At 36.5% G+C, this 25,466-nt stretch overlaps 1 protein-coding gene and 1 pseudogene across 8 annotated transcripts in view; both read right to left on the bottom strand.

Moving 5' to 3' along the window:
* The window catches only part of RBM45 (RNA binding motif protein 45), a 33,025-nt gene extending 8,732 nt beyond the window's left edge, over positions 1–24,293 (bottom strand). For 3 of the 8 annotated variants that reach the window (XR_013172895.1, XR_013172897.1, XR_013172896.1), the window contains exons 1-10: positions 23,834–24,293; positions 12,748–12,870; positions 10,677–10,803; positions 8,415–8,537; positions 7,612–7,791; positions 4,282–4,411; positions 4,034–4,118; positions 3,676–3,842; positions 1,949–2,149; positions 60–105 (exon numbers count right to left, since the gene is read on the bottom strand). Coding sequence is in view for 5 of the 8 variants with exons in the window: in XM_077154274.1 (XP_077010389.1) it covers positions 1,957–2,149; positions 3,676–3,842; positions 4,034–4,118; positions 4,282–4,411; positions 7,612–7,791; positions 8,415–8,537; positions 10,677–10,803; positions 12,748–12,870; positions 23,834–24,133 (1,428 nt within the window). In the remaining 3 variants the exon portion in view is untranslated. Of the gene's footprint in view, positions 1–59; positions 106–477; positions 526–1,948; positions 2,150–3,675; positions 3,843–4,033; positions 4,119–4,281; positions 4,412–7,611; positions 7,792–8,414; positions 8,538–10,676; positions 10,804–12,747; positions 12,871–23,833 lie in introns of those variants that run through there. The other 5 variants (XM_077154274.1, XM_077154275.1, XM_077154276.1 and 2 more) reach the window with 4 other exon arrangements.
* Positions 16,492–18,329, bottom strand: LOC143677811 (cysteine-rich PDZ-binding protein pseudogene; annotated as a pseudogene).
* Positions 24,294–25,466: the final 1,173 nt, after the last annotated feature.

Genomic DNA, 25,466 nt, shown 5'->3' with positions numbered 1-25,466 from the left:
AATAAAATTGATGTTATCTGTTTATCTTAGATGCCCCAAAATAACAAAACCAAACTTACTCAGAAGGATGATGCAAGCAGGTACTGAATTTCTAGAGGGAAATTTCTGTGAGTGAACACAAAATCAAAATGCTCTGAAATACTAAAATTTCTAATCCCCTCAAATAGAAAGACAAATATATTTTTTATAACAGATCCATCTCATTAAAAATCAAACTCAAGTACTTTCAAAATTATATTCTAGACTAGTTTTTGCCTCCTATTTTATTAAGCGTGGCTCACTTAACCTTAGGTTTATCCCTCAAAGACAAAAGAAGCCTATCTTCATGAGCTGTGTTCGTGTCCTCTTGAAATTAAAGAAATAAACAAAAAGTGTCCTTCCTCCCAACAATCTTCACCCATCACAATAATATAAAATTTAGAAAAGTCATAGTATTTTACAGAACCTTAAATAAGATAATATATTCATTTAATGTACCAACAAAGTAGAAGAATTTCTTCATGGAGTCCAGAGTAAATAGAAGATCTGTGACAAAATAAATTTAAAAGCCATGCTGCAATTAGAAGATATTTAAAATCAGCATAGCTAATAAACTAATTATATCGTACTCACCTTCAACTAATTCTCACAAAATTCTACCCTTACCTGAATATGCCTAACAGTTGATAATGGGAAAAATTGTAAGATTTATATTTTTATAACTACTCTGGCTGAAGAATGTGCAGTTCCTCTAAGGTAGAGAATTGGGTGTCATATACATTACTTTTAAGGGAAAACACGTGGTACTAAAAACTATGCTCTAACCATGTGTGGAGCAATTACAGTGATTTTTGTTACTCAATAACATTTAAAAACTTCTAAATTAAGATTACCCAAATCTTGGGTATCTGCTATTGCCAGTTTGAAGGAGGAAGAAATCACTTGATTTGCTCTATTAGAGGAAGGATCATCAGAAGTAAGGTATGATGAGTCTTACTGATACTTGCTTGCTCATATAACTGATTGGAAAGAAAACCCATAGTGAAAAAAAGAGACACTTTTAAGACAATTCAAATTTCAAATTGAATGCAAAGTGTTGGCCAATTGCTACCATTTGATGCAGTAACTTGGGAAGATGCTGTGTGTGGAGTAAGGAAATTCTCAGGTTCCCACGAAACTCAGAATTCATTTAGAAATAAAAAATAGAAATAGCTGAATATTTCTAACTTTAAAGACTATTTCTCCAAACCACAGGCAAATTTACGGTCAAAGAAAAAGCAGTTTAAGATTTAATTTTTGAAAACTAATCAAGTTTTTAAAACTAATAAAATAAAAAAGAATTCCTATGGTTATATGCATCATTATTTAGAATAAACAGTAGAGTTTCTGGTAACTCTGAGTTGTCAGGTTCATTCTTTAAATACATATGCATACGAGAATATTTTCTGAATGTGTAGTTTTTAATGCACAAACTCATAAATATCAGACCAGAAAAATACCAACATTTAAGTTCAAAAGATCTAAAAAAGATAAATTATGTTAATTAGTTTTAAAGCATTTCATTAGTAAAAAGTCCAAACATTATTTATAAAGACTGTTATAAATTAATTCAATTCATAACCCAAGACATTAGTTAAAAATGGTTAGAAATATCTTTATTTTAAAATTTAGTTAAAACATAGTAAAAGTCCAACAGACATTCACAAGCAAAAAGTAACCATTTTCCTTTTCTAAATTGAACTCTGACTTTATTTTACAGAAGGGTAAAACATTCTTCCAGTAAGTTTAATTCTTAAAACAACATATTGTAAAATTAACCCCTTGGTTGTGGCTTTGTCAGCAAAATTTTAAGACAAAGGGGTTTCAAATCCCTAAAAAGAAAGTTTATAATTAAAGTGCTCAAATATATCCTTCTTGCTATACTATCTAGCCAATGTATTTTTTAAAATTCAGATTAAAAAGAACTTACCTCAAGAGTTAGTAAGTTCTTTGCCGTTTGTTAGATTCTTCTCTTGGGGAATCTGCCAGCATGACTTTAAGCCTGACCCCATTCAGGATCTTTCCATGTAAAGTAGTAATGGCATCATTAGCGCTTATTCTATCTGCATACTTGGCATACCCCACATTTTTTCCTGACACAAGGTAAACTTCGATCAGGTTACCAAAACGACTGAAACAAAGTGAAAAATCAACTGAAATTGATAAATACAGCTGCTTAAGACTAAAACTTGGGGTCCATTCTTGAATCCTTTTTCTCCCCACTCTCTGACATCCAACCACCAATTCAAGTTAATCTGATTTAAACATCTCATCTAGGCAATCTCTCTGGATTCTCACTCAGGCCCCCTTCCTCATTCAGTCCACCATTTTCTTGTCCCCCTTAAATTAATCTAGTACTTTCTCCATTAGTTTCCCTGCTCCCTGGCTTGTCCCTCTCAAATCTATTCTCCACACTGTCTTCTGAGTTACCTTTCTAAAACATAAATATGACCACTTACTCCCTAAAAATCCCTTCAGCAGCTCCCCATTGCCTCCAGGATAATGACCGATTTCCTAATATAGCTTATGGACCCTTCCTGACATGGTCCTTGCCCTCTTCATCTTTCCTCAGATTCTCTCATATTCCATATTCTAATGACACCCTTTCACATGTTGTTCTCTCTGGCAAGAATAACCATCCACACCTCCAGCTTTCTTCCTAAATTATTTTTATCCTTCAAATCTCCACATATCCCTTCCCTTCAGAAAGCCTTTTCAAGAGTTTCCAAGATAGGTGCCCCCCCCTTCTCTCCCTATGTAATTCATAGCCTGCACATTTAGAGCACCAATCTCATTATGTTGTAATTTCTTATTTACTTGTCTGTCTCCTATATGAGGTAAATGCTAAGAGGCAAAGACTATGTCTTGTTTACTTAATATAATGTTTTGTTTACATAATATCTCTAGCACTTAGTGCAGTGCCTGTCACAGAGGAGAAGTTAAATAAACAAACTGAAGCTGTTAAATGAAAGTCAGAATACTTGGTGCACATCTTTCATAATTTGTGCAGCTCCTTAAACAACCTTCCCATTTATCTTTTGAATTCTCTAACACTGCCTGAAAAGCAAAAGTGAAAAAGACCAAAAAAGAAAAGGTTAGGGAAGTAGTTATGTCAAAAACATGGAAATGAATAAGTCTTCCTCTTTTTAACACTTATTATATACTCTCGTATAATCAAATAATTGTTTACATAATGTGATTATAGAATCGTTAAGGACAAGGCCATCCCCACAAACATCCAAGAAAATGCTGACAAAATAGATGTTCAGCAAATACTGTTCAGTTGAATTACAACTACAAGAGAAAAAGTATGTGAAAATAAATCTAGTGGATTCAATATTGATGTATCTTCTATTAAAAGAGAAATGATCTGCATTCTATGCATGTAGCTTTTCAAAATAATCTTATTATGTTTTATGTCTTCAAAACAAAACAACAAAAAATTCTGTGCTGGAAACACAGGGTGAAACACTGACAAAGAAGGAGATGAGTATAGATTTAAAAGAGGTGAGGCAAATAAGGGGTTCTTTAAATCACAGAATAATCTCTACCTAGTAGGTTTTAGGTATGGAGAGTTTCAAGTTTGTGAGAGTGCTTAAATTATTGGTTTAAATGAATTATACAGTAAAATGTAACTTGGTGGATTTGAAATCTTACCAGAATATATCCTCTAATACGTCTAAAGGTAAAGGATGAGGATTAAACACGATAAAAAGTCTTTCTTTCACAGGAGTTTCAGGAGGAGCTTTTTTTTTACATGACGGAAGTACAACGTCTGTCTGAATTTGAGGCAATTGTGATACAGAACTTCCTCCAAATTGCTGCTGAAGAGTAAGGCACAAAATGAGAAACTGCACTTCAGGAATTTCTAGCTAAGAGCTAAAAACAGATATATAAGATAGCAACTATGTGGTCCTTCATTATAGCTCAGAACATTTTTTTATAGATTATAAAAGCCACACTTGTTTTAGATAGTACTGATATATTGTGAAGGTTAAATTCTTAAGCTACTTACCAAAAATTGCTGCTGACTTGGGTTATTCCACACCATTGATGCAAGTTGAGCAGCTACCATCTGCGTTGCCATTTTTCTAAGGAGACTGGAGAAATTGATAATTTACAGAAAACTAGGAATAGTCAGTCAGTAGCTCATTTTGTGTGACTTCCTTACCTGCGAGGCCAATTGCTTTCTATTTTTATTCTTGAAGACACAATCATGTACATTCAAAGGCTGGCTTTAGACACTCCTGGAATGGTACTTACTCTGTTGCATTACTCCCATCATCAATGAAGGACACACCTATCCGATTCCCAGGAGGGTACTGAAATCCATGTAACTTGTATTTTGCATAAATAGCTGAGGCTACATTAAAATACTGAACCACTCCATGACCTAAAATAAAGTAGAAAATGTACAGAAATTATAAAAGCAGATTGGGTGTCTAAAATTACGTTGCAAAGTGTCTCAAAAATGAAATAATACAGAAATAGCCAATGAGAAAACTGGAGGCAAGGACTAGGATGAACTATGGAAAGGCTATAACAGAGCCTGGGACTCTTGGAAGAAAGGCACACATGATGACAATATCCCTTTAAGGTTGTGTAAACCATCAAAGGGTCAATTATATTCTTGCATTTCAAGGCAATTTTCAAACACTACTTTACCTGCAGTATTAGCAGTAGGGGTGATGTTAATAATGTTTGGGTCATCCTGACAATATTCCCAATCTATGACAGAAAGAGCACAAGACCTGGAATAGAGAGATCTTGGTTCTAGAGCTGGCTCTACCATAAACCAGAGCAAGTTACTTAACCTTTCTGAGCCTTATTCCTTTGATTTGTAAATACAGAGGAGGGAAGAAGTGATAGACTGATGTCTACATTCCATGACTTTCCTGGAAGATGGAATGACCTACTAGGTTTCTACAGCTTCATTATTCTTGGACAATTACCCAGTGGAAAGGGTGTACCCTCATGAGACATCAAATTTGGAGAAAAAGCTTTGAAACCATATTGTATAGCTTCATGTTCCAGAAGGCTTTTTCTGCACTAAATCAAGGTAGGCAAGGCAGTTATGTTGCATCTCCCCTTCCCAATCAAGTAAACTCTATTCTGAGGTACTTAACTTCCATAGTTCTCACCATAGCTTGTTTAACTTTAAAAAAATGTAAAGAAAATTTGTCATAACATGAGGTGAATTAAAGAAACATAATATCAATGTTAAAACAACAGGGCAGGCCACGATGACTCAGTAGGCAGAGTTCTCGCCTGCCATGCCCGAGACCTGGGTTCGATTCCCGATGCCTGCCCATGCAAACACAACAGCAACAACAACAACAACCACTACTACTACAATGCAGACACACAGATACACACAATGCCAGGCACTGTTCTAAGTACTTTTCACATATTAACTTAATCCTCACAACATAGATATTACTATTTTCTTCACTTTATAGATGAAGCACAGATAGTTTAGGTAACTTGCCTGTGGTCACAAAATGACTAGTAAATAAAGAATCAAATATCCCCAGAAAACAAAGTTCTGTTATACATATGTGCAACAGCTGTGTTCCTAGATGGCGAAGTAGAGATCAGATTTTGGTAAAAATATGAACATAGGATTTTAAGGGAAATGGAATCATCTGCAAGTTTTTTTTCACTCAATTTAGTTTTAATATATCGGCTTTCTTATAAGACATAGATATATGCATAAACTAACACTTCTTAAATTTTTATTCTTTGAAACTTACTTTGAAATTCTAAAACATTCCCTATCAATCAGTAGAAAATGAAATGAGAAGTGATATATGAATAGCAGAGTCATATAGGCTAGCTGCAGCAGTAGAGAAAGGAAAAGTGATAAGTATTAAAAATAAAAGGCAGGGAATAGAAAATCTCAGATCACATATTGCCCAGTCCTTTGGGGAGCTTTTAGCTATGAGAATAGATTTTAATTTAGGAAGAAAAGGATATCTTTATACAGAAGCCCTTAAATGGGGAGCCCAGGAACTTGTAAACAAAATATAAGCCACTTTGGGAAAAAACATTGTATAATTTTATGCACCTCTCTGAACCTAAGCATCCCAACATTTTGATGGAATTAAAGTAAGACACAGAAATCAAATGACAATATAAAATTAATCAAAATAGTTTATGTGACATACCTCAATGAATAGGTATTCCAACCACACATGTATTTATCAGACAGATCTAACCAGAGAAACAGTGTGGAAGGTATAGAAACAAACATATTTCAACATACCAAAGAAAATACAAACCAATATAACCACATCTAAATTTAATAACAAATATGCCAGAAAACACAAAATGTGTGCCCTGGAGTCTTAACAACAGAGAACAATAGTATAAGATTGGGTTAAGGTTGGAGAGGGCCCAAAGTAGGTTCAGGGGGGCAGTTCTGTTAAAAGACCAATGCTGAGTAGGTAATACTGAGTATGGGGGTGGGTGTGAGGGTATCAATGTGAAGGCAGGAGTATTCCAAGCCTGTTAGCCCACTCAACCCCAGAAAACCAGTCTTCCCTACAAGAAGTGTTCTACTTCGTCTCAACCTGACATTACCCTAAAAGGACTAAATTAGGTATATGTATAGAACTGGAACAGATGCCAAGTATGATTTCTCCAATTCCTCTCACCTCCAATTCTTTAAAAACCAACAGAACAAACCAACCTACCCCAAAACCTTAAAAATGTATCACATGCTTACTATGTGCCAGGATAGAAATTAGACATTTTACATATATTATTTCTAATTTTACCTCAACCCTGGCATGGGAGATTTTATTAATCCCATTTTACAGATGAGTAAAGAGTGGTCCAAAGAGGAAAAATAGTGTGCCAAGGTTTCAGAGCTATGTGCCACTTCTGGGATTTGTACCTGAGACTGTCTGATGACAAATTTTTCCCATTATACCACAGTGCTTCCACTAACAAAAAGCCTTATTAAACCCAAAGGCGTAAAATGCAGAGGCAGGTTAAGATAACATTAGATGATGGATTTAATCAATTAATTAGCTAACAGTTCAAATGGTTGATATTAGAGTCTTGCTTTCATTGAGGGTAGGAAGAATTAGAGAGAGAAGCAGGGTATATAGATGCTTGAAATGAAGGGAAGGAGTTTCATTTAGGGGTATATAATTTAGGAAAAAAGAGATTTAGGGATGAAGAGAAACCTTTAACTTTTCCTAGCATTAATCTAGAGTAGAGGCAATCAGAGACCCTATTCTGAGATATTATTGTTTTACAACTGGAAATAGAGAAAGCTCTATTTTTGTGGAAGTTAAGTGAATTTTGTATGAAGGAGATAAATTGCCAGGGATTTATTTACTAAGGTATCACTGTGTTTGAAAATCTAAAATGGAGAAAAAGGAAACAAAACTCCTGTAACACAATTTATCCGACATAAAAATGGCCATTGGTGAAAAGCCATTTTAACAAAACACTGTAATTTTTTTTTTAACATGGGCAGGCAACGGGAAACAAACCCAGGTCTCCAGCATGGCAGGTGAGAATTCTGCCACTGAGCAACTGTCGCACTGCCCTGTAATTTTAAAATTATAAATGTCATTTTACCATAATTTGAATAAGGATCTCGTTGAACTTCACAATATTCCAATCCTGGTACTATATCAAAAATGCTGAAAAGCTGCTCTTCAGTAAAAGGAACTCTTGATACAACCGACAAGCGTTTGGAGATAGATTCCTGGCCTCTGTTGTCATTTTTTTCAAAACTTGAAAATTCAGATTGTTGTTCTACAATAAAAATACAATTAAAAAATAAATAATAAAAGTAAATCTCTAAATTTCTTTTCATTCAGGAATTCACTTTAGATACTAGAAAGTAAAATGAACTTTTACTAAGTTAACTTTTACTGAGTCTTTTGCATGGAACAAAGATACCATATTTTGCAGTATGCTCTTGGTCATCAGCACCACCAGAAGGGACCAATTGATAAGAAAACAGACAACTCTTTCCACCTCTCACTTAAACACATAAATATAGTAGAAATAGAGTAGAAACTCTACAGGAATAGGTTTAGTATACAAAACTGCAAAATATAGCAAGAATTTCAGCTGAAATAAGTTTATGCCAATATTTTTAAGACCCATAGGCCTTACTTTCATCATTTATTTTCCCTTTCTTCTAGTTTTATAGCTTTTACTTTCATCATTCCTCTACTTTCTCTAGCTCTAATTCTAAAGTAGCAGTAGCTTGGGGACAAAATCTTAGAATCTACTGAGAGAAGCGGTCTGTTTTTTTTTTGTAATTTCTGGTCAGCTGCATAGAAATAGAAGCTCACCTAAAAAAATGGCAGTGACATGGTTTAATATTGCATATACTATTTATATTATTAGCATAATGGTCATCCACTTACCAAATGGAAACATATTTACTCTAGGTTCATGCCCCAAAGTCTCCTGCCTCATATTACTGTAATAATCTTGTTCAGAGGATTCAGATGCTTTATTTTTAGGTTCAGCCAAGATAGCTCTAAAACCTGAAAAAAAGAATCCATGAATTTCAAGCTGCACAGTAAATTTAACATACCTAAAAATATACTCAGTTGTTAGTGCCTGACTTAGTTTTATAAATATGATTGCACAAAACAAAATTTAAACAACGGCCATCTCCACTAGACCTAGATCTTTGTCTTCTGAAAGATGGCAAAGAGTAAATCAGAAACAATAAGAATCCCAAATTACAGGTCAATATATACATAAAAGATCAGCAATTCTATGCTATCCTTTCTAACTTCCTCCTACTATAGATAATGCCACCATCATTCTCCCATCTCTTCAACATCAAAATCCTTTAGGCCTTCTATGCATTCAACTTGTCATCAAGATTATTTCTTTGAATGTGTTATCTTTCAGTCTAATTTTTCTGCCTGTTTAAATTTAGAACTTTCTTAATGAATTACTACAGCCCTCTTACTGGTCTCCTTGCCTCTAGATCAAGGATTCCTAACTAGGGGTCCAAGGATGAGCTTTGGAGGGTGGAAAGGTTCCAAGAATCCTCTGAAACTTTAAACAAAATGAATATGTGAATATGTGCACATGGACATTTTTCAAGGGTGAAGATTCAAAGCTCTCATGTTATTCAGTGGCTCCAAAAATAGATTAGAACAACCAGCTTGGATTCTTTCTCTAGAAATCCATCCTCGACAATGTCGTCAGATCAATTATTTTAAAAACAGCTTTAATTATTTTTCCTCCTTTTTAACAATCTACATTGAATTCTAACATGGACTAAGCTTGAACTCTTCATAACCTCCCATATACAGTCCTAGTGCACTTTGTTAACTCCATTTCACAATTTCTTAACAGGAACATTGTTTTTACTCAGAGTATTGCCTTCATAATATCAAGTGTAAGACATATTTCTTCTTGGCTCTGTGCCTTTGGTAACACTGCTGTCACCTTCTGTCTTGCTCACTCTATACCAGACTCAAGCCCTAACTCCTCACAGATGCTTTCCCACGCTCATTCAGCTCACTTATTTTTCACCATTGATAGATTATACCATATGCTTTGGAACATTTTTTTCATTTGGAACATTGTTTGTAAGTCTATTATAAATGGCAATATCTTTGATAAAGATCTCAATAAATCTTTACTGAGGGACTATTACTATGCTAGGTACTTGAGGGAACAGAAAGACAAATAAGACATACTCTATTTTCCAAGAGTCTTTTCTTTTTTAATCTTTCATCCCTTAACAAATATTTTTTGCCTATTAGGTTTGGTTACTCAATAAAGCTTTAAACTCCTTAAAGGCCAGGGCTGTCATATATTCCATTTGTATCCATCTACTTAGTATATTAATGGGTATACCACAGGTAGTCAGTTAATGCTGGCTGAATGAAATTAAGTTAGAAGTAGCTATGAAAAGTCTGATGAGCCCCTTAGGGATATCAAAGAATGCTGCTGATTAACAATATTTCTTTCCAGTATTTGGAGATTTTTATAATATTCTAAAAACCTACTTAATTTAATTATTCCATATCTCATTCTAAAGGTTAATATAACCAAAAGCATGACAACAAAGAAGTCTCCTTGGCTTCTTTAAAATTCTTATGCTTCATTATGGAAACCAGCAAGAGCAGAAGAGCCAATTAATGTCACTCTAGCTTGAAATGAACCCAATTTATATTTAATACTATAGGTTTAGCAAGCCTTATAAATCCTATCCTTAACCTACAAATTTATTAGTATATATAATTCTATTTAGGGTTTAGGCCAATTATGAATAAATAATGCAGAAGACATTGTTTTTTTTATTAAAGAGTAGATTTAAGAAAAACTGAAGGGGAAGCCATTTTTTAAAATAACATTTGGTAATTCTAAAATATTTGGGGAAAATACATACCTATACAAATAATAAGTATGACAACAGCATTTTCATTTACTGTCTAAGGTAATTCAGTTGCTCACTTTTCTCTTCAAGATGGTGCCTCATTGAATACTTAACAGACTACACAACTCCAAAATAATTTTCATCCTAATTTAAATTCCCACTGCTAAGCTTAAATTAGCAGATACGGTTATTACTAATCCCAATATTAGATTCAGTTATTTAGAATAATCAAAACATTTTTAAAACGGTCTTTAACAATGTTAATCAAACACATCCTTACTTCGATCACAGTTTTCTATTGCTTGGGCTGCTTGTGATGGTTTTAAGTATCGTACATAACCCAAACCTTTACTTTCTCCAGTGACTTTATTCTTAATAATACTGCAATATTCAATATCGCCATATACCTATAAGAGTAAAAAGAAATGATTTCAGGGCAGTCAAAATTAATAACTGAGCACATTCTTTAAGAAATAACATAAAATTTATGTTTGTACCTCTTGCTAGTAAAAGAAATTAGAATTTACAGCCATTTTTTTTAATTGGATCAAAATGTTACCAACTAATGACTAGAAAAATAACAATAATGATATAACCAAAATAATGATAATTTTTATTTACTGATCACCTGTTTCATATATATTATCTTATGGTTATAACAGTCCTTTATACACACACACACACACACACAATACTGCTTATTTCACAGACAAAGAAGCTAGGCCTTAGAGAAACCAAGTCTTGCCTAGGATTATGGAGTAAAGTAAGAATTTGTACATGGTCTGGATAGCTCTAGAGACCTGCTTAGCAGTGGTTAAAAGTTGAAGCCCTGGAATCAGACTTTCTAGATTCAAATTCTTGCATCACCACCTATTAATTGGGCAGTTTATTTCTCACCTCTGTCCCTGTCTCCTTATTAGTTAAATGAGGCTAAGAGCAGAACCTGCCTCACAGGGTTGTTGTAAGGGTTAAATGAGCTATACTATACTCTAAGTGCTTATATAGGACCTTGGACATAGTAAACACTCAGTAAACATTAGCTACTTGTCTGCCTCCTAAGAGGAGCATAACTGATTGAGTACTCTTTTTAAGGATAACTGTCAAAGTAAATCTTTAAAACAGATCTGTTCACATAAGAAGCTTGTAATTCATGTGATAGAAATGGAGTAAATGCTTAATTCTACTTTCGGAATATGGAATATAAATCCATGGTAGTTATATTTATTTTATAATTCACATGCAACCAATTAGCAACCTAATGACACATGTTTAGATTTAAAAAAAATCTCATAAGGTTCATTCAAAAAAGATCAAATTTGGGAGGAGCTATGGTAGCTCAGTGGCAGAATCCTCGCCTGCCATGCCGGAGACCTGGGTTCGATTCCCGGTGCCTACCCATGCAAAAAAAAAAAAAAAAAGACAAGATAAAATTTATAAATATAGAAGGTAAAAACTTTTTTCTTACTACTGGAGGAAGTATGGAATATCTATTTTTGGTATTTGTTATTTTTCAAGTATTTTATTCAATTTTCAATTGGGGTAGAAGAAGCTTGAAAATTGCTTTTTATTATTGTTTTCTCTCTTGCTTATTGCCCACCTGATTCATACTACTGGATGGACTAGTAGAAAAAGGATAAAAAATTGCAAGTCAAAACAATTTTAAAATCCCTTTTTAATATTTTTTGTGAAAATATATCACCACATATAAAAATCAATGGCTAAAAAAAGATATAAAATTATCTTCAAATTTATTTTACTATGCTCTTACTATAGGCACAGAGTGGTAGTTAGGTTTCTTCTTTAAATATATTTCCTTTAGAGGCCTAATTTTAGGATAAAAGCTCTTTGAAGAATAAGCCCTTCTGTGAATGATTACATTATCAACATATCATAGGCCCACAATAAATAATACAGTCACACACTCATGCTTGCCTGACTCACTCTAAATGGCAGGCAATAGGAGGGATGATTCAGAGGGAGCTTTGAAATTCTAAAGACTAAGAGCAGGTTCTAGGTTCAGAAAGCTTGGGCACCACCACCTATTAGGATATGACCTTACTTAAACTCTGAGCTTTACATTTCATCTTTCTGAATATGTATTTTCATTATAAGGTTTTTGGGGAAATACACAACCACTGAAATCAGAAAATCCATTAATTTATTCCAGGCTTAATATTTAAAGACTAGATTGAAACTGACCATAAAATAGTTATAATATAATAATCTATACTATAGGTTATAATATAATAATCTAATTCAAGCAATACTTACTTTGGGTTTCAAATAACTGTACAGCCTATTTAGGATTATGAGTTATCACAGATGTTAGTTGATTAGAAAACATTAAGTACCTTAAATTTTTCCCTTAGATCTTCTTCTGTGTAGGACTTTGGTATCATAACAAAGATTCTTGTAAGTTCTTCATCTTCAACATCTCGGTGACTTCCAGATGATCTGGACTGAGCAATGAAAACCTAGGAAACAAAAAACAAAAAAAAAAAGTAAAAAAAAAAAAATTCAGTCAAGTATTTTCTTATTCCTTATGTACACTTATTTCATGAGTATGTGTTTGTGATTCCTGTTAGGTTAAAATACAAGGTAACAGGATCTTATCAAAACTTTTTTCCTCAAAGCAATCTTCATTGCAGTGACTTCTTTTATGAGAAATCACTAATTTCTGTATTACATTGTTATTTCAAAATGTATTTCTATTTTTTCATTTTTGTTTAGCAAGAGCAACAGTAAGTCAATTTAAAATCTACTCTAAGTCAATAGCTCTTCATTTGAGAGCTACTGACAAAATCAATACTACATAAGCTAATTTTCTCAATTTTTTTAAAGCATCAGATACTATGAACAAGATTTTAATACTGAGATTCTAACATTAACTCATGTAAGATGTGTAATAAAAAACTATTACATAAAAAATGCATGTGTGAATTTCCCAACTCTGTACTCTAAAGACTGCACTTTGGTTTTAATTGCAGCATAAGACATTTGCTGTAAATTTTGTTTCTGCTACCTGACTAGCTGAGATTTTTTAACTATCTCCTGCATAGAGGTAAGTTAATGCTTAGACTTAACTTTCTATCCATAACATCTGAGTCTCTTATTTCTCCTTCAGGAGAAAATGAGGACATTAAAGTTTCCATACCTAGTTTTAATTTCTATTCTATTTGCTGCTGCCATACCTTGCCTCTGATATTAGTTTGTAGCTTTTCCACCTGGCCCTCTACTGCACTGGCCTATTCTTCGTTTCTTTTTTTTTTTTATTCTTTTAGTACTCACTTTCAAGTTATTTATAATTCTTGTCATCAAGAGCCTACTAATAGATGTTATGACTTCTGTTTTCTTATTTCAACTCCTACTTCTGGCCCCTCAGCTCCTTCTACACCCTTTCTATGGGGAGCTTCTATTCAGTTTGGTCAGCTTCCAGGTCAGGGTCTGTGTGTGCTAGCTGGTCTGGCAGGCTAGCCAGATCAGCCATCTTGCTCTCCTCACTATGTATAAGTGGTAAGGAAAAGCACACCTGGTCAGTTTCTCTGTGCCCTCTCTATTCCTGTATTATAGCATGTGCTTTGTGGTCTATTTCACTTTGGTGCTAAGCTTAGGTGCAAATTTTCTTCTCCATTTATTTTATTTTATTGATCCAGTGAGGTACACAAGGGGAACAAATCTTGAGTGTACAGTTTGAGGTATCATAAGTATACCCCAATGTAACTACCACCCAGATAAGAGTCTTCTCTTAACTGTAACTTCCAGGTTATACCTACCCTAACTTCAGGTAATCATTCTTCAGAATCCTGCCAATAAGGAGCAAATTCTTACTCGCTTGCTTTCTTTTTTCTCTCTTGAGATACAGGGGGTTGCTGTTAATTGTTCTTTCTTCACTTTATGGTATTAAGAGCCAGACACTTGGCGAGGGATGCTGGGAGCGCGAGGGCAGTGGCCATGCGGGCCAGGAGGGCTCTTCTCAAAGCTGCCTGTTTCCCAATTCTCTCCTACAAAAGCTGCCTTTCACTACAACTTCTGCTGATGTTGAAAGAATCCCAATCTCTCCACTGCACTCACTGGGACTTAACCTCAGCAATGGAAAATTCTGAGCTGCAACCCAATGAAGGAAGACAGTAACTCTGAAAGGAATAATTTGGCTTTTTACCATGAAGTTAGGAAAACCTAAAGGAGGTATTTCTCGAAGCTCAAGCAATAGAAAAGCCTATGAGAACCAGTGCAAAACAGCATGTCAGTGGCAGAAATGGGGAATGATTGCTAGATTCGATTCAAGCTTGAGTAGGTTGAGAAGAAGCTTGGATGAGAAGCCTTACAAATGTACTCAGTGTGAAAAGAGTTTCAGTCAGAGTTCAACTCTTTTCCAACAACAGAAAATCCATTCTGGAAAGAAATCCCACAAATGTGCTGATTGTGGGAAAAGTTTCTTTCAAGAGATTAGAACTCGAATTCAGCACCAACGGATCCATACTGGGGAAAAGCCCTATAAGTGTGATGAGTGTGGAGAAAGGTTTAAACAGAGCTCAAATCTCATTCAGCATCAGAGAATTCACACTGGAGAAAAACCCTATCAGTGTGATCAGTGTGGCCGATGTTTCAGCCAGAGCACCCACCTTATTCAGCACCAGAGAACCCACACAGGGGAGAAACCCTACCAGTGCAGCCAGTAGGGCCGGTGCTTCAGCCAGAGCTCGCATCTCAGGCAGCACATGAAGGTCACAAGGAAGATGTTCTAGTTTGCTAGTTGCCAGAATGCAACACACCAGAGATGGATTGGCTTTTAATAAAAGGGGATTTATTTTGTTAGTTCTTCAGAGGAAAGGCAGCTAACTTTCAACTGAGGTTCTTTCTTACGTGGGAAGGCACAGGGTAATCTCTGCAGGCCTTCTCTCCAGGCCTTTGGGTTCCAAAAACTTTCCCCGGGGTGATTCCTTTCTGTATCTCCAAAGGCCTGGGCTGAGCTACCTGTGCTGAGATGAGGAATGCTGAGTTGCTTAGGCTGTGCTACGTTGTGCTCTCTCATTTAAGCACCAGCCAATTAAGTCAAACATCATTCATTGTAGCAGGCACGCCTCCTGGCCAACTGCAGATGTAAATCAGCAACAGATGATTCATGTACCATTGGCTCATGTCCACACCAACAGAACTAGGTGCCTTCACCTGGCCAAGTTGACAACTGAATCTAACTACTACAGAAGAGAACCTCGGAAAACCCGAGGCAAAACCAGCAGGGCAAAAATCCAGTTAGTATCATCTTGGAAAGCTAGTACAAGAAGGAAGTCTGTGACTGGTCTCCACTAAGGCACTGTCAGTAGCCCTCTTAAAAAAAAAAAAAAAGAATAAAAGGCTACTGCTTTATAGTAGATCACTTAAATATTGCATTTTTCTTTCTAGCATGGAGACATTGGGAGTCGAATAACATTGTGGAGCTGAAAGAAACTATGTTAGTTCAGCTGCCCTCTTTTTTTAATGTGACTTGAAGCACAGAGAACTGAAAATATGTTTTGAGAGAGTCCAAGATCCCTTGACCTCATTTGAAATTGCTTCTTGCCTCATTTAGACAAATCTCATGTTTTAATGACGTATAAAAAGTGCAGGAAAGTGCCAATGATTCCTCCATTTTAGGACTTAATTAGAAGTAATTAAATAAAAGGAAGAGGAGATTAATTCCATCAGTTTTTGAGTTCTGCAGCCAATCAGGAGAAATCTTAGGTTGTTTGTAAAGTTTTGTAGTATATTAACCAATGATTTATAAAAATGAATTGGAAATTCAGCTTATTAAAAATGTATTCAAGTTCATAGATTTCTAATCAACAGTTTTTTTTTTTTTTTTAAAGAGAGAGGGAGGAAGGGAAGGAAAGACAGAGAGAAGGAAGGAAGGAAGGAAGAAAGGGAAACATCTTTAAACATTTTCTTGTTTTATTGTATTTTGTTTGCTTGTTTGTTTTTTACATGGGCTGGGGCCGGGAATCGAACCGAGGTCCTCCGGCATGGCAGGCAAGCACTTTGCCCGCTGAGCCACCGCAGCCCGCCCAACAAGTTTTTTTTTTTGTTTGCTATTTCTATTTATTTCTTTTTTTGGGGGGGTGGGGGTGGGGACTGTCATAAAGTTTGGTTTCTGCTTCAAAGAGGTTTCCCAAGGACTGTGATTCATTTTCATGACATGTCGTCAAGGCCAAACACTGTTCTTCTGTCTTTCGTGACAGTGTGAACTGAAGGTAACGTCCGCATATGCACTGTTCTGAAACACAGTGTATGCGTATGGACACATGGGGGGTTGGGTTCTTGTTCTAATATGAGAGGAACTGGCACTCTGGCTTCAAGAACAAATTTAAAAAAATCATAAATCCAACTTGTCTTTGATTTGAGAATGGGCTAATTACTAAGGAACCACTCAGCAATAACGGTCTCAAACATTTAAAAACTGTAAACTGCAATTAATTAAAGGTCTGCTGATTCAAAGAGCTATGCAACCAATAAGGGAATGAGTAAGGATTATAAGCCTAGATGCTGAGTACAGAGCAAAAACATCAATAATCTTCTCACCTTTGTGATATCTATAAATAAAGTGGAGGGAGAGGACAATAAGAATTACATGAATAATGTTAAATAAAAAGAGCATGTAGAATTGGAAATTTTTTTCATTAAATTTGTCACTCCAATTTGATAAATGCTTGTAAGGAAAATAACAACTTAAGGCAGAAGACTAGTTATATTTTTGCTGTGCAGAACTTATTGAGAGCAAAATAATAAACACCGATAAACTTCCCTGGTTTACACTTAATTACTTGTCTTACAACATGCTATTTTAAACTTAAACATCTATGTTATGCCTTAAAAATTCAAAGCAGGAAGTAAAATCATACAGAAAGCCAGAAACTTCATTACAACTAGACAGATGTTTGCTTGTAGTTTTTGGTATCCAGAACTTTTTTTCCACACATTGCACAGATGCCCTTTTTATAGGCACAACCCTGACAGTAATGAGAACCTGGTTGGTGCACAGAACTTTTACAAATTCTGCAAGTGGAGAATTTATTCTTTCCATATGGATCAAATCTTGCTTTTTTTGATGTCAAAGCTTTGTTTTCATTCAGCTTTCTTCCACCACTTTCATTAGAATAACCGATATCAAAACTTTTAAAAATTCTCCTTTAATAGCTTTGTTCTTAAGACACTGTGGTATTCCTTGCACCATCTTTCCAAGTATCTGGAGTGATGACAGTACCAAGTTTCTTTTCACATTTCTCGCACACCATTCTCTCGCCGACGCTCCTCTTAGCCTCAACAAGATTTTTAATCATCATTGCTCTACATTAGCTTTCCTTTAATTCTTCCCCTCTGCTTATGGGCAATTATTAATTAAAGGAGTAGAATTTCCCTGTTTTTCACTGAATTCTTTGTAAGTAAACTATAGAAGCTAAAATGAGACCTGAATTAGACTACAAGCCTCCTGTTCCTCCTGACACTGCTCTTTGTATTACTGCTGACCCTTGTTTTCCAGGAGTAAGGATGGATCAATGCAGATCCATCGTCATGCCCTTGACCTCCTTTGGTATTATCTTGTGCTCTGGCAAACTGAACCAGCTTTTTAGATTTACACAGATAAATAATTACACTGTATCTTCTAGCACAATCTCAGCTTTCTTCTTGCTAACTAAAAATCTACAACTTACACATTTCCCTGCCTTTTCCTTTGAGAGCTTTTAGATAACCCTGGTTGTCTTAAATGTCTGTCATTAGCAAAAATCATTTAATTCAAATGTCAGTGCATTGTAGCTCCTTTGAAATCTAAATTAACTCTTGTGGGGTTACAGGAATGGTTTAAGTCTAGCAAACCTATTTCTTAATTTCCATGAGAACAGTGCAAAGTTTTGGACGTCCTGATCAGCTGGCAGCTCAAGCTTTATTATCTATTGAAAGTGAAAGTTTTCCTGTTTTTTTTTTTTTGGTATCTTTTATAATCATATCTGTTCCTGTTATGTTAATGACAATTACCCATAAAAATAAAAATTAATACTTTGCATTTAAAAAAAAAAAGACCCAAACACTTGGGGGGTGGTGGGTGACGGGGCCAGGTTGAGGGGAAAATGGAGAGAAGCAGAGATAAAATAAAGACCCAGTAGTCTAGGAAGGTCAACCATGTATATGCAAAGGGGACTAGCAATTGGGTGGCAAAAAGGGAAGTGAGGCTCTTACTTTTGGAGGAGCTTCTAAACATTCAGTTGCAAATGTGGCTATGGCTAGTTATAAGCAGGAAAAAGGATTTATCTTTGGGATCAAGGCTGGCTTGTTTCAGACCTCAGAATATAGGTCCAAGAATATATATACTAGGATCTAGTTTTAGCCAGAAACAGATTATTTCCTGGGGCCCGAAAGACTCCTGCAGAACCTCAGACTCATGAAGGGAGCTGCCCCTCTTGGGGGCTGAAAGCTACATGAAGAAGGCAAAACTCTTACTAAGGCAAAGAAAGGCTCCCCTCATATAGACCAGTATATATCTTCTATATATACATATACATACATATATATATATATATATATATATATACTTTTAGGCCCTGTGAGTAGCAGAAACAATGAAATCCCTCTTGGGCTACAGGGCATTGATGTAAGATATTTTGGCACTGGATTGTTAAGGCTCACCATATTTTAAGATAGGCCACTTGAAATCCTGTTCTTTTATATCGTAAATGGCATATGGGTAAAAAAAAGGGATTTGTGTGGTTTGTCCACACTTTCTGGGGCAAGTAGAATCTACAAATATCTGTCATTTAGGAGACCCCACCAGGGAAAATCTAGAGAGCACATAAAGCCAGTAAACACTCTGCTCAAATAAAGCACGATCCTTTTCATGGTAGAGGGGCAGTAGGAATTAGTTAAGAAGCATGCTGAAACTAAGAAACAAACTCAGCCAAGTATGATTAAAAGAAAGAGTGAATTACAGAAGGATATGAAATACACATTCCACTCCTGAAGTAAAAGCAGTGGAAAGCACTGTTTCTGCTGCCACAGTAGTGCTCTGTGGCTACTTTTAGGAAGGAACAGTATTGGGCTCAAAAAGCCCTTGTACACAGGGTGTAGAAGTATCACTGCTAGCAGCTATTGTTTGGCAGTCTTCAGGTCAATGGTTTGCAAAGTGTAGTCTCTGAACAAACAGAATTGGCATCACCTATGACCCTGTTAGAAATGCAAATTCATGGACCTCATCTGACCCATGAATCAGAAAATCGTGCATTAACAAGTTCTCCAGGTGATTCTTAAACATATTAAAGTCTGAGAACCACTGTCTAGGTGATTCTCCAGCTGAAACAAATAGACACGAGAGAGAAGAACCTAGCCTAAGAGAAAGGATTTATACATAGGCCTGGGGGTAGGGGAGGGATGTCACATAATCTTCAACAGTCTCACTAAGGGTTTATCAATTTTATTAGTATTTTCAAAGAACCAACTTCAGGCTTTGCAGTTTTTCTCTATTGCTTTTTTATTTTATGAGTTCTGCTCTTTTCTTTGTTTCTTTTCTTCTACATATATTGGGCTTAAATGCTCTTCTTTTTCTAGCTTCTTAAGGTGAAAACAGAGAATTTATATTGAACTTTCTTCTTTTTCAGCATTAGCATTTATAACCTAAGCATTTCCTTTCTAAGTTCTGCTTTAGCTGCATTTCACAAGTTCTGATATGTCATTTTCTTTTTTATTTAGTCCAAAATGTTTCCTAGTTTTCCTTGTTATTTCTTCTTTGGTCCAAGGACTATTTTTATTTACAAGAGTGCTGTCTAATTTCCAAGTATTTGGGTTTTTTCTCTAGTTCTTTTGTGGTAAAGAAAACAGTCTGTTTTATTTCAATCCTTTGTAATTGAGACTTGATTTACAGTCCAGCATATGATCTATCTTAGTGAATGCTCCATGTATTCTTAAAAGGAATGTGTACTCTGCGGTTGTTAGGTATTCTGTTCTATAAATAGTAATTATTTATTGATTCATAGTCTTATCCAAATGTTACACATCATTACTTATTCTGTCTGCTCATTCTCTAAGATACTAAGAAAGGAGTATAAAATTCTCTAACTACGATTGTAAATTTACCTTTCTCCTTTCAAGTCTATTACTAATATTTCATGGATTTTGGTTTAAATACCTGCCATCAAGGTAAAAAGTGGCAAAGGAAGAGGTTAAATAGACAGGGCTTCATGGATTTTGAAGCTCCATCACTGGCTGCAAAAATATTTGAAACTGCTATATCTTCTTGATTAACTGACACCTTTATTTTGATGAAATGTCCCTCTATCTCTGCTAATATTCCTGTTTTGAAGTCTACATTGCCTGATACCACACCAGCTTTTTGTATCCTTTTACTTTCACTCTATATCTTTATATTAAAGTGTATCTCTTGTAAACAGCATTTAGTTGGATCTTGTTTTATTTTTTTTAACCCAGTATGACAATCTCTGCCTTTTAATTGAAATGTTTAGCCCATTAATGTAATTGTCGATATAGTTGGATTTAAGCCTAGATGGTCATATTTTTGTTTCCTTTTTAATATTAATCTTAAAAAGAGGTAAAATAATCAACTCTGGATCAGAGGCAGCAGCCAAAAGGGTACAGAGCTTAAAAAGCCATGGAATTTTAGAAATATTGAAAAAATAGGATACTGGAGTTGTGGGAAAAGGAGGACAGGACTTTTCTTGGAAAACAGCCTGTCATAAAATATAAGACCTTACTTACAAGAAAGAGATGAGACATATCCCTAGATAGAATCTACTTCCAGTTGTTCCTTTAATAAACCTAAATATGCCAAGCACAATATGAGGTACTTATTGAATAGAGAAATGGTCCACTAGAAAATTAGTCTACAGGCTGTACTTGTAAATAATGGTTGATAGGGAAATACAATAAGTAATTTATAAGTATATGGAAAGATACTAGGGGGGAAAAGGAGCCTCAGTTAACAGTTGAGATTGGAGGTACCATCATGTTACAAATTTCTATATTTTATTAGACTGGAATGTTTGAAATCTCTGATAAAAGAGACAGTATCTATGTGGAACACAAGTATAATAATTAACCCTCGAATAGAAGATTTTTTCCTGAGATTTTACATTTACATACTACAGACTATAGGTAAGGGGCATTCTTGCAAAAGTAAAACCAAGATTTTTCTCTGCTCTTTTTTAGTTTTCCCCCATTTCCTCCAGATAACAAAGCTAGTCACAGCATGATTTTAACTTGGACAATTGTTCTGGCTGTAGGCCTAGCACTATGATAGTCTTATTTATAGTGTAGATCCTTTGAAACTTTGTGAAAGCAAAGCACACGAAAAAAACTGAAGCTGATTAATTGAATTGATTAGTTTAATTAATGAACTGTAGTTGTTTTTTTTTTTTTAAACCTACTTTGGATCCAGTGGATAACAGCCCAAAAACTGTAGTTGTTGAAGAATGAACCCAGACTGTCCAGCTAGGTATTGTAGTGAAACAACTCTCTGACTAAAATTGAGCAGATAAAAACATGAAAAAAGAGAACTGCAAACTTTAATTCTCTTTGAGAATAAGTATTTTAATTTCTCTCTGGCTAAAAACATTTTAGTGTTAATTTAATTTCTCTGCGGGAATTTATTCAAGGAGAGTCCAGTGGTTTCATATTGGGGCATTTTTTGTTTGCCCACATGTTATACTATAAATATAAAAATTCTCTCTGCTAAGCTATGATGGTCATAATTAGAAAGAGATAAAAATGATCAAGCTAGTACAGGAGTCAGCAAAGTAAAGTGCTCTGTTTTTACATTTGTAAAGAATGTAAAAGAATTGTTTTTACATTTTTACAATCTGTTTAAAAAACAGAGAAAGAATATGTGGCAGCAAAGTAAAGTCAGCAAAGTCAAGTGCTCTGTTTTTACATTTGTAAAGAATTGTTTTTACATTTTTAAAGGCTGTTTAAAAAACAGAGAAAGAATGTGTGGCAGAGACTATATGTATTTACTATCTGGCCCTTTATAAACAAGTTTGCTAACCCCTGATCTAGTATATACTGTGGTCTCTGAAGGAATTTTCTTGGTGCCTTGATTTGACTCATTTCAGAGGGTCAAGGGAGGAGGAGAGGGAATGTCCCCTGTGTACTGTATTGTTGGTATACCCCAGGATCTACCTCTTTTGTAGACAGAGGTAAAGGGAAGACCTCCAGAGACTGAAATGACTACGGGTTCTACATTTATATAAATCCATATTAACACTCTCCTTAATTTTCTGTATTTAATGGGAAAAAAGTTGAGGGGAAAAGAAAATTTTTGTGGACGGCTCCAACAATAGAATTACACATACAGTAACTATTACCACAGGGCAGTTTAAGCAACTGCCAGATTCTCAGTATTGGATCCTGACTAGATTTCATGCAAGTTAAGGAATGGCATTTGGCTACTATTGACCAACAAGGTTAAGTGAGGGCTTTCCTTGGCCTAGTAGGTACTAGGCTAAAAGCATAGACTATTTGTAATAAACCTCAAAATCACTCTTACTGTAAGTGAGGAAACTTAATATAAATACCACCAGGATGAAGTTAGAGAATATAAAGAAGCATTTAATAACACAAAACCCACACTACCATCAAAATGCTTTGGCTCTTATATCAGTTTACTGTCAAAGAAAAAGGGCAGAATAGAGGGTCAAGAACCAAATGTATGCTGTTAATACCTTCACAAATAGGGCTTATTTTAAATAATTTTTTAAAATCACAAAATTGATATGAAGATGTAACAGTAGCAGTTTTAATCCCCTGCACCGATATTATACACATGCATACTTTTGCTTGATACTGGGAAAATGCCAACGGTAGAGGGCCTCTTTTTATTGCAGTTTTGCCAAAAGTTAAGCCCCATACCTATCTCGGGAAAGCATAGTTACCATTTTTACATGTGATAAACCATGACGTCTGAGGTAGGAGGGTAAGAAAAATCCTCTAAGCAGGCCACCGCCAAAGTTAGACAGTGGAGGAGAGTTCTGGATGGGTGATGGGCAGAAAGGCGGGGAGGTCCAGCCGCTGCAGCTCTGCCGCCCAGTCCCCGTGGTGGCCTAGAACGTGCGGACATTCTCTTCTCCTACCTCTCCCCACCGTGCCCGGGTGCAGCCTGGGAGGAAGGAGGCACTCGAGAGACCCTCTCCCCAACGCCATCCCGCCCCCGGAAAGCCAGAGGCTATCTCGTCCGCTCCTGGGGGAGACATTCTCTCCTTCACCCAAATCCCTCCTGGCAGAGCATAGCGCAAAGCGGAGCCGAAGAGACCCTCTCCCCGGCGCCATCCCCGCTGCTACCTGGTCGTTTCCAGGGAAAGACAGACTTTCCGCAACTCCCCACCAAGAACAGACTCATGAGAGGAGAGACCCGAGAGCCCCACTCCCAACAACGCCCTGCGGGCACTCCTACCCGGTCACTCGCACCTTGATGGGCTTCGTATCGTTTGGGCTGAGGCACTGGCCGTGCATCTCCTCCATGGCCCTGCAGGCCTGCGAGCTGCGGGCGAACTTGACGAAGGCGATGCCCTTGGACTCCTTGGTGTGCTTATCCCGCACCACCCAGATGTCCTGTATCTCGCCGAAAGGCGAGAAGCGCTCCCTCAGCACGGACTCGGGCGTGTACTTGCTGATTACGAGGAAAATACGACTGTTGGGGGGCTCGTCCAGGCTGTCTACGCCCGGGCGAAAGCCTCCGCCGCTCGCACAACTGCCGAATTCGTCCATGGCGCTCCACCCCTGCGTTGGAGCCAGGCCCTGTTCCCCCTCAGTCCTTGTCGTTCCCGCTGCGCCCGCCACCGCCGCGATCTCCCACCTAGCCGTTGCGGGACCGGCACCCGCTTCCGGAAGACGCAGGAGTCCGGCGCCGGGCGCTGAGCTATCGCACTGGGCGCCGGCTTCCGGAGAGCGGCCTACAGCGGCCTCTGGCGGCGCGGGGGAGCCTCGCCGGGTGCGGCGTTCCAGTCCCACCTATCTGAGGCCAGAGTTTCAGGTTTGCAATCCTGGCTCTCAGTGGCCAGAACGGCCCCATCTGGTGCATAGCCTTTTCCAGAGCTCACTTTACCCTACCACCAAAGCCCAGGTATTTTTTCCCCAAACTTGCCATTTTGTTCATAGGCTCAGTAGATGGCCACTAGAGGACAGAGTTAAAATCGTAGAGTTTAGTTGATCATTCATTTGCAGCCTCATTTGTTAGAGATGAAACTGAAGCCCACAGAAGAGCCAAATATCATAGATATACAGATAACTAAGCCAAAACCAGAACCAATTTCATATGCTGCTCAACTCATCTCAGCTCTCTCAAGCACACCTGGAAGTTTGAAAACAGAAAAGGTGAACTGCTCGGCTGTGAACTAGAGAAATTGAAGGGGTGAAAGCAAAGTGGGCTTCGAAGGCTTCTTGTAACCGACAGTAGAGGAAACGTTGGCAGAAAACTAACAGAAATCCAGAGACAAGGCCTGGATTTAGCAACATTGGAATGAAGTAAAAGGAATAAACCAGGAAGTGGTCAAGGGCTGGGTTACTATGAAGTCAAATAGATACATATTTGTTGAGTACCTACCATGTTCAAGGATCTGTGTCAGGAGCTCGACATATAATGGGGAATACGAAAGACAGGATCTCTGGGCTCACAGAGCTTTTTCTATTGTGAAAATATTACATGTAAACATACAATGCAAATAATGTCAGATTATTGAATTACATGATACCATTTAATTGGGTGAGCTTGGACAAGTTCACATTTCCAGCTTCGGTTTCCTCAACTATAAAGTGGAAATAATATAACCTACTAAATGGAATAGTTGTTGTCAAACAAGTAATTAATTCTTCCATTTATTAAATCAAAAAATGTTTTTTGACTCTCTTGTATGTGTTAGGTACTATGCTATACTCAGGGGATATAGTATTAAGCAAAATGATCACTCTTCTCTCATGGAGTTAATAATTTAAGATTATATGTTAGGATTATATGAAATAATATACATGGAGTCAATATTTTAGGGGTTAATGAGATGGGGCACAATGGCAAAATAGAGATTAAATTTTCTTCTTCCCTTTG

This window comes from Tamandua tetradactyla, chromosome 3 (assembly GCF_023851605.1).
Source record: "Tamandua tetradactyla isolate mTamTet1 chromosome 3, mTamTet1.pri, whole genome shotgun sequence".
Classification (NCBI taxonomy): domain Eukaryota; kingdom Metazoa; phylum Chordata; class Mammalia; order Pilosa; family Myrmecophagidae; genus Tamandua; species Tamandua tetradactyla.
Note: the sequence above shows the minus strand (reverse complement) of the source record. Positions and strands in the feature narration are given on the sequence as shown.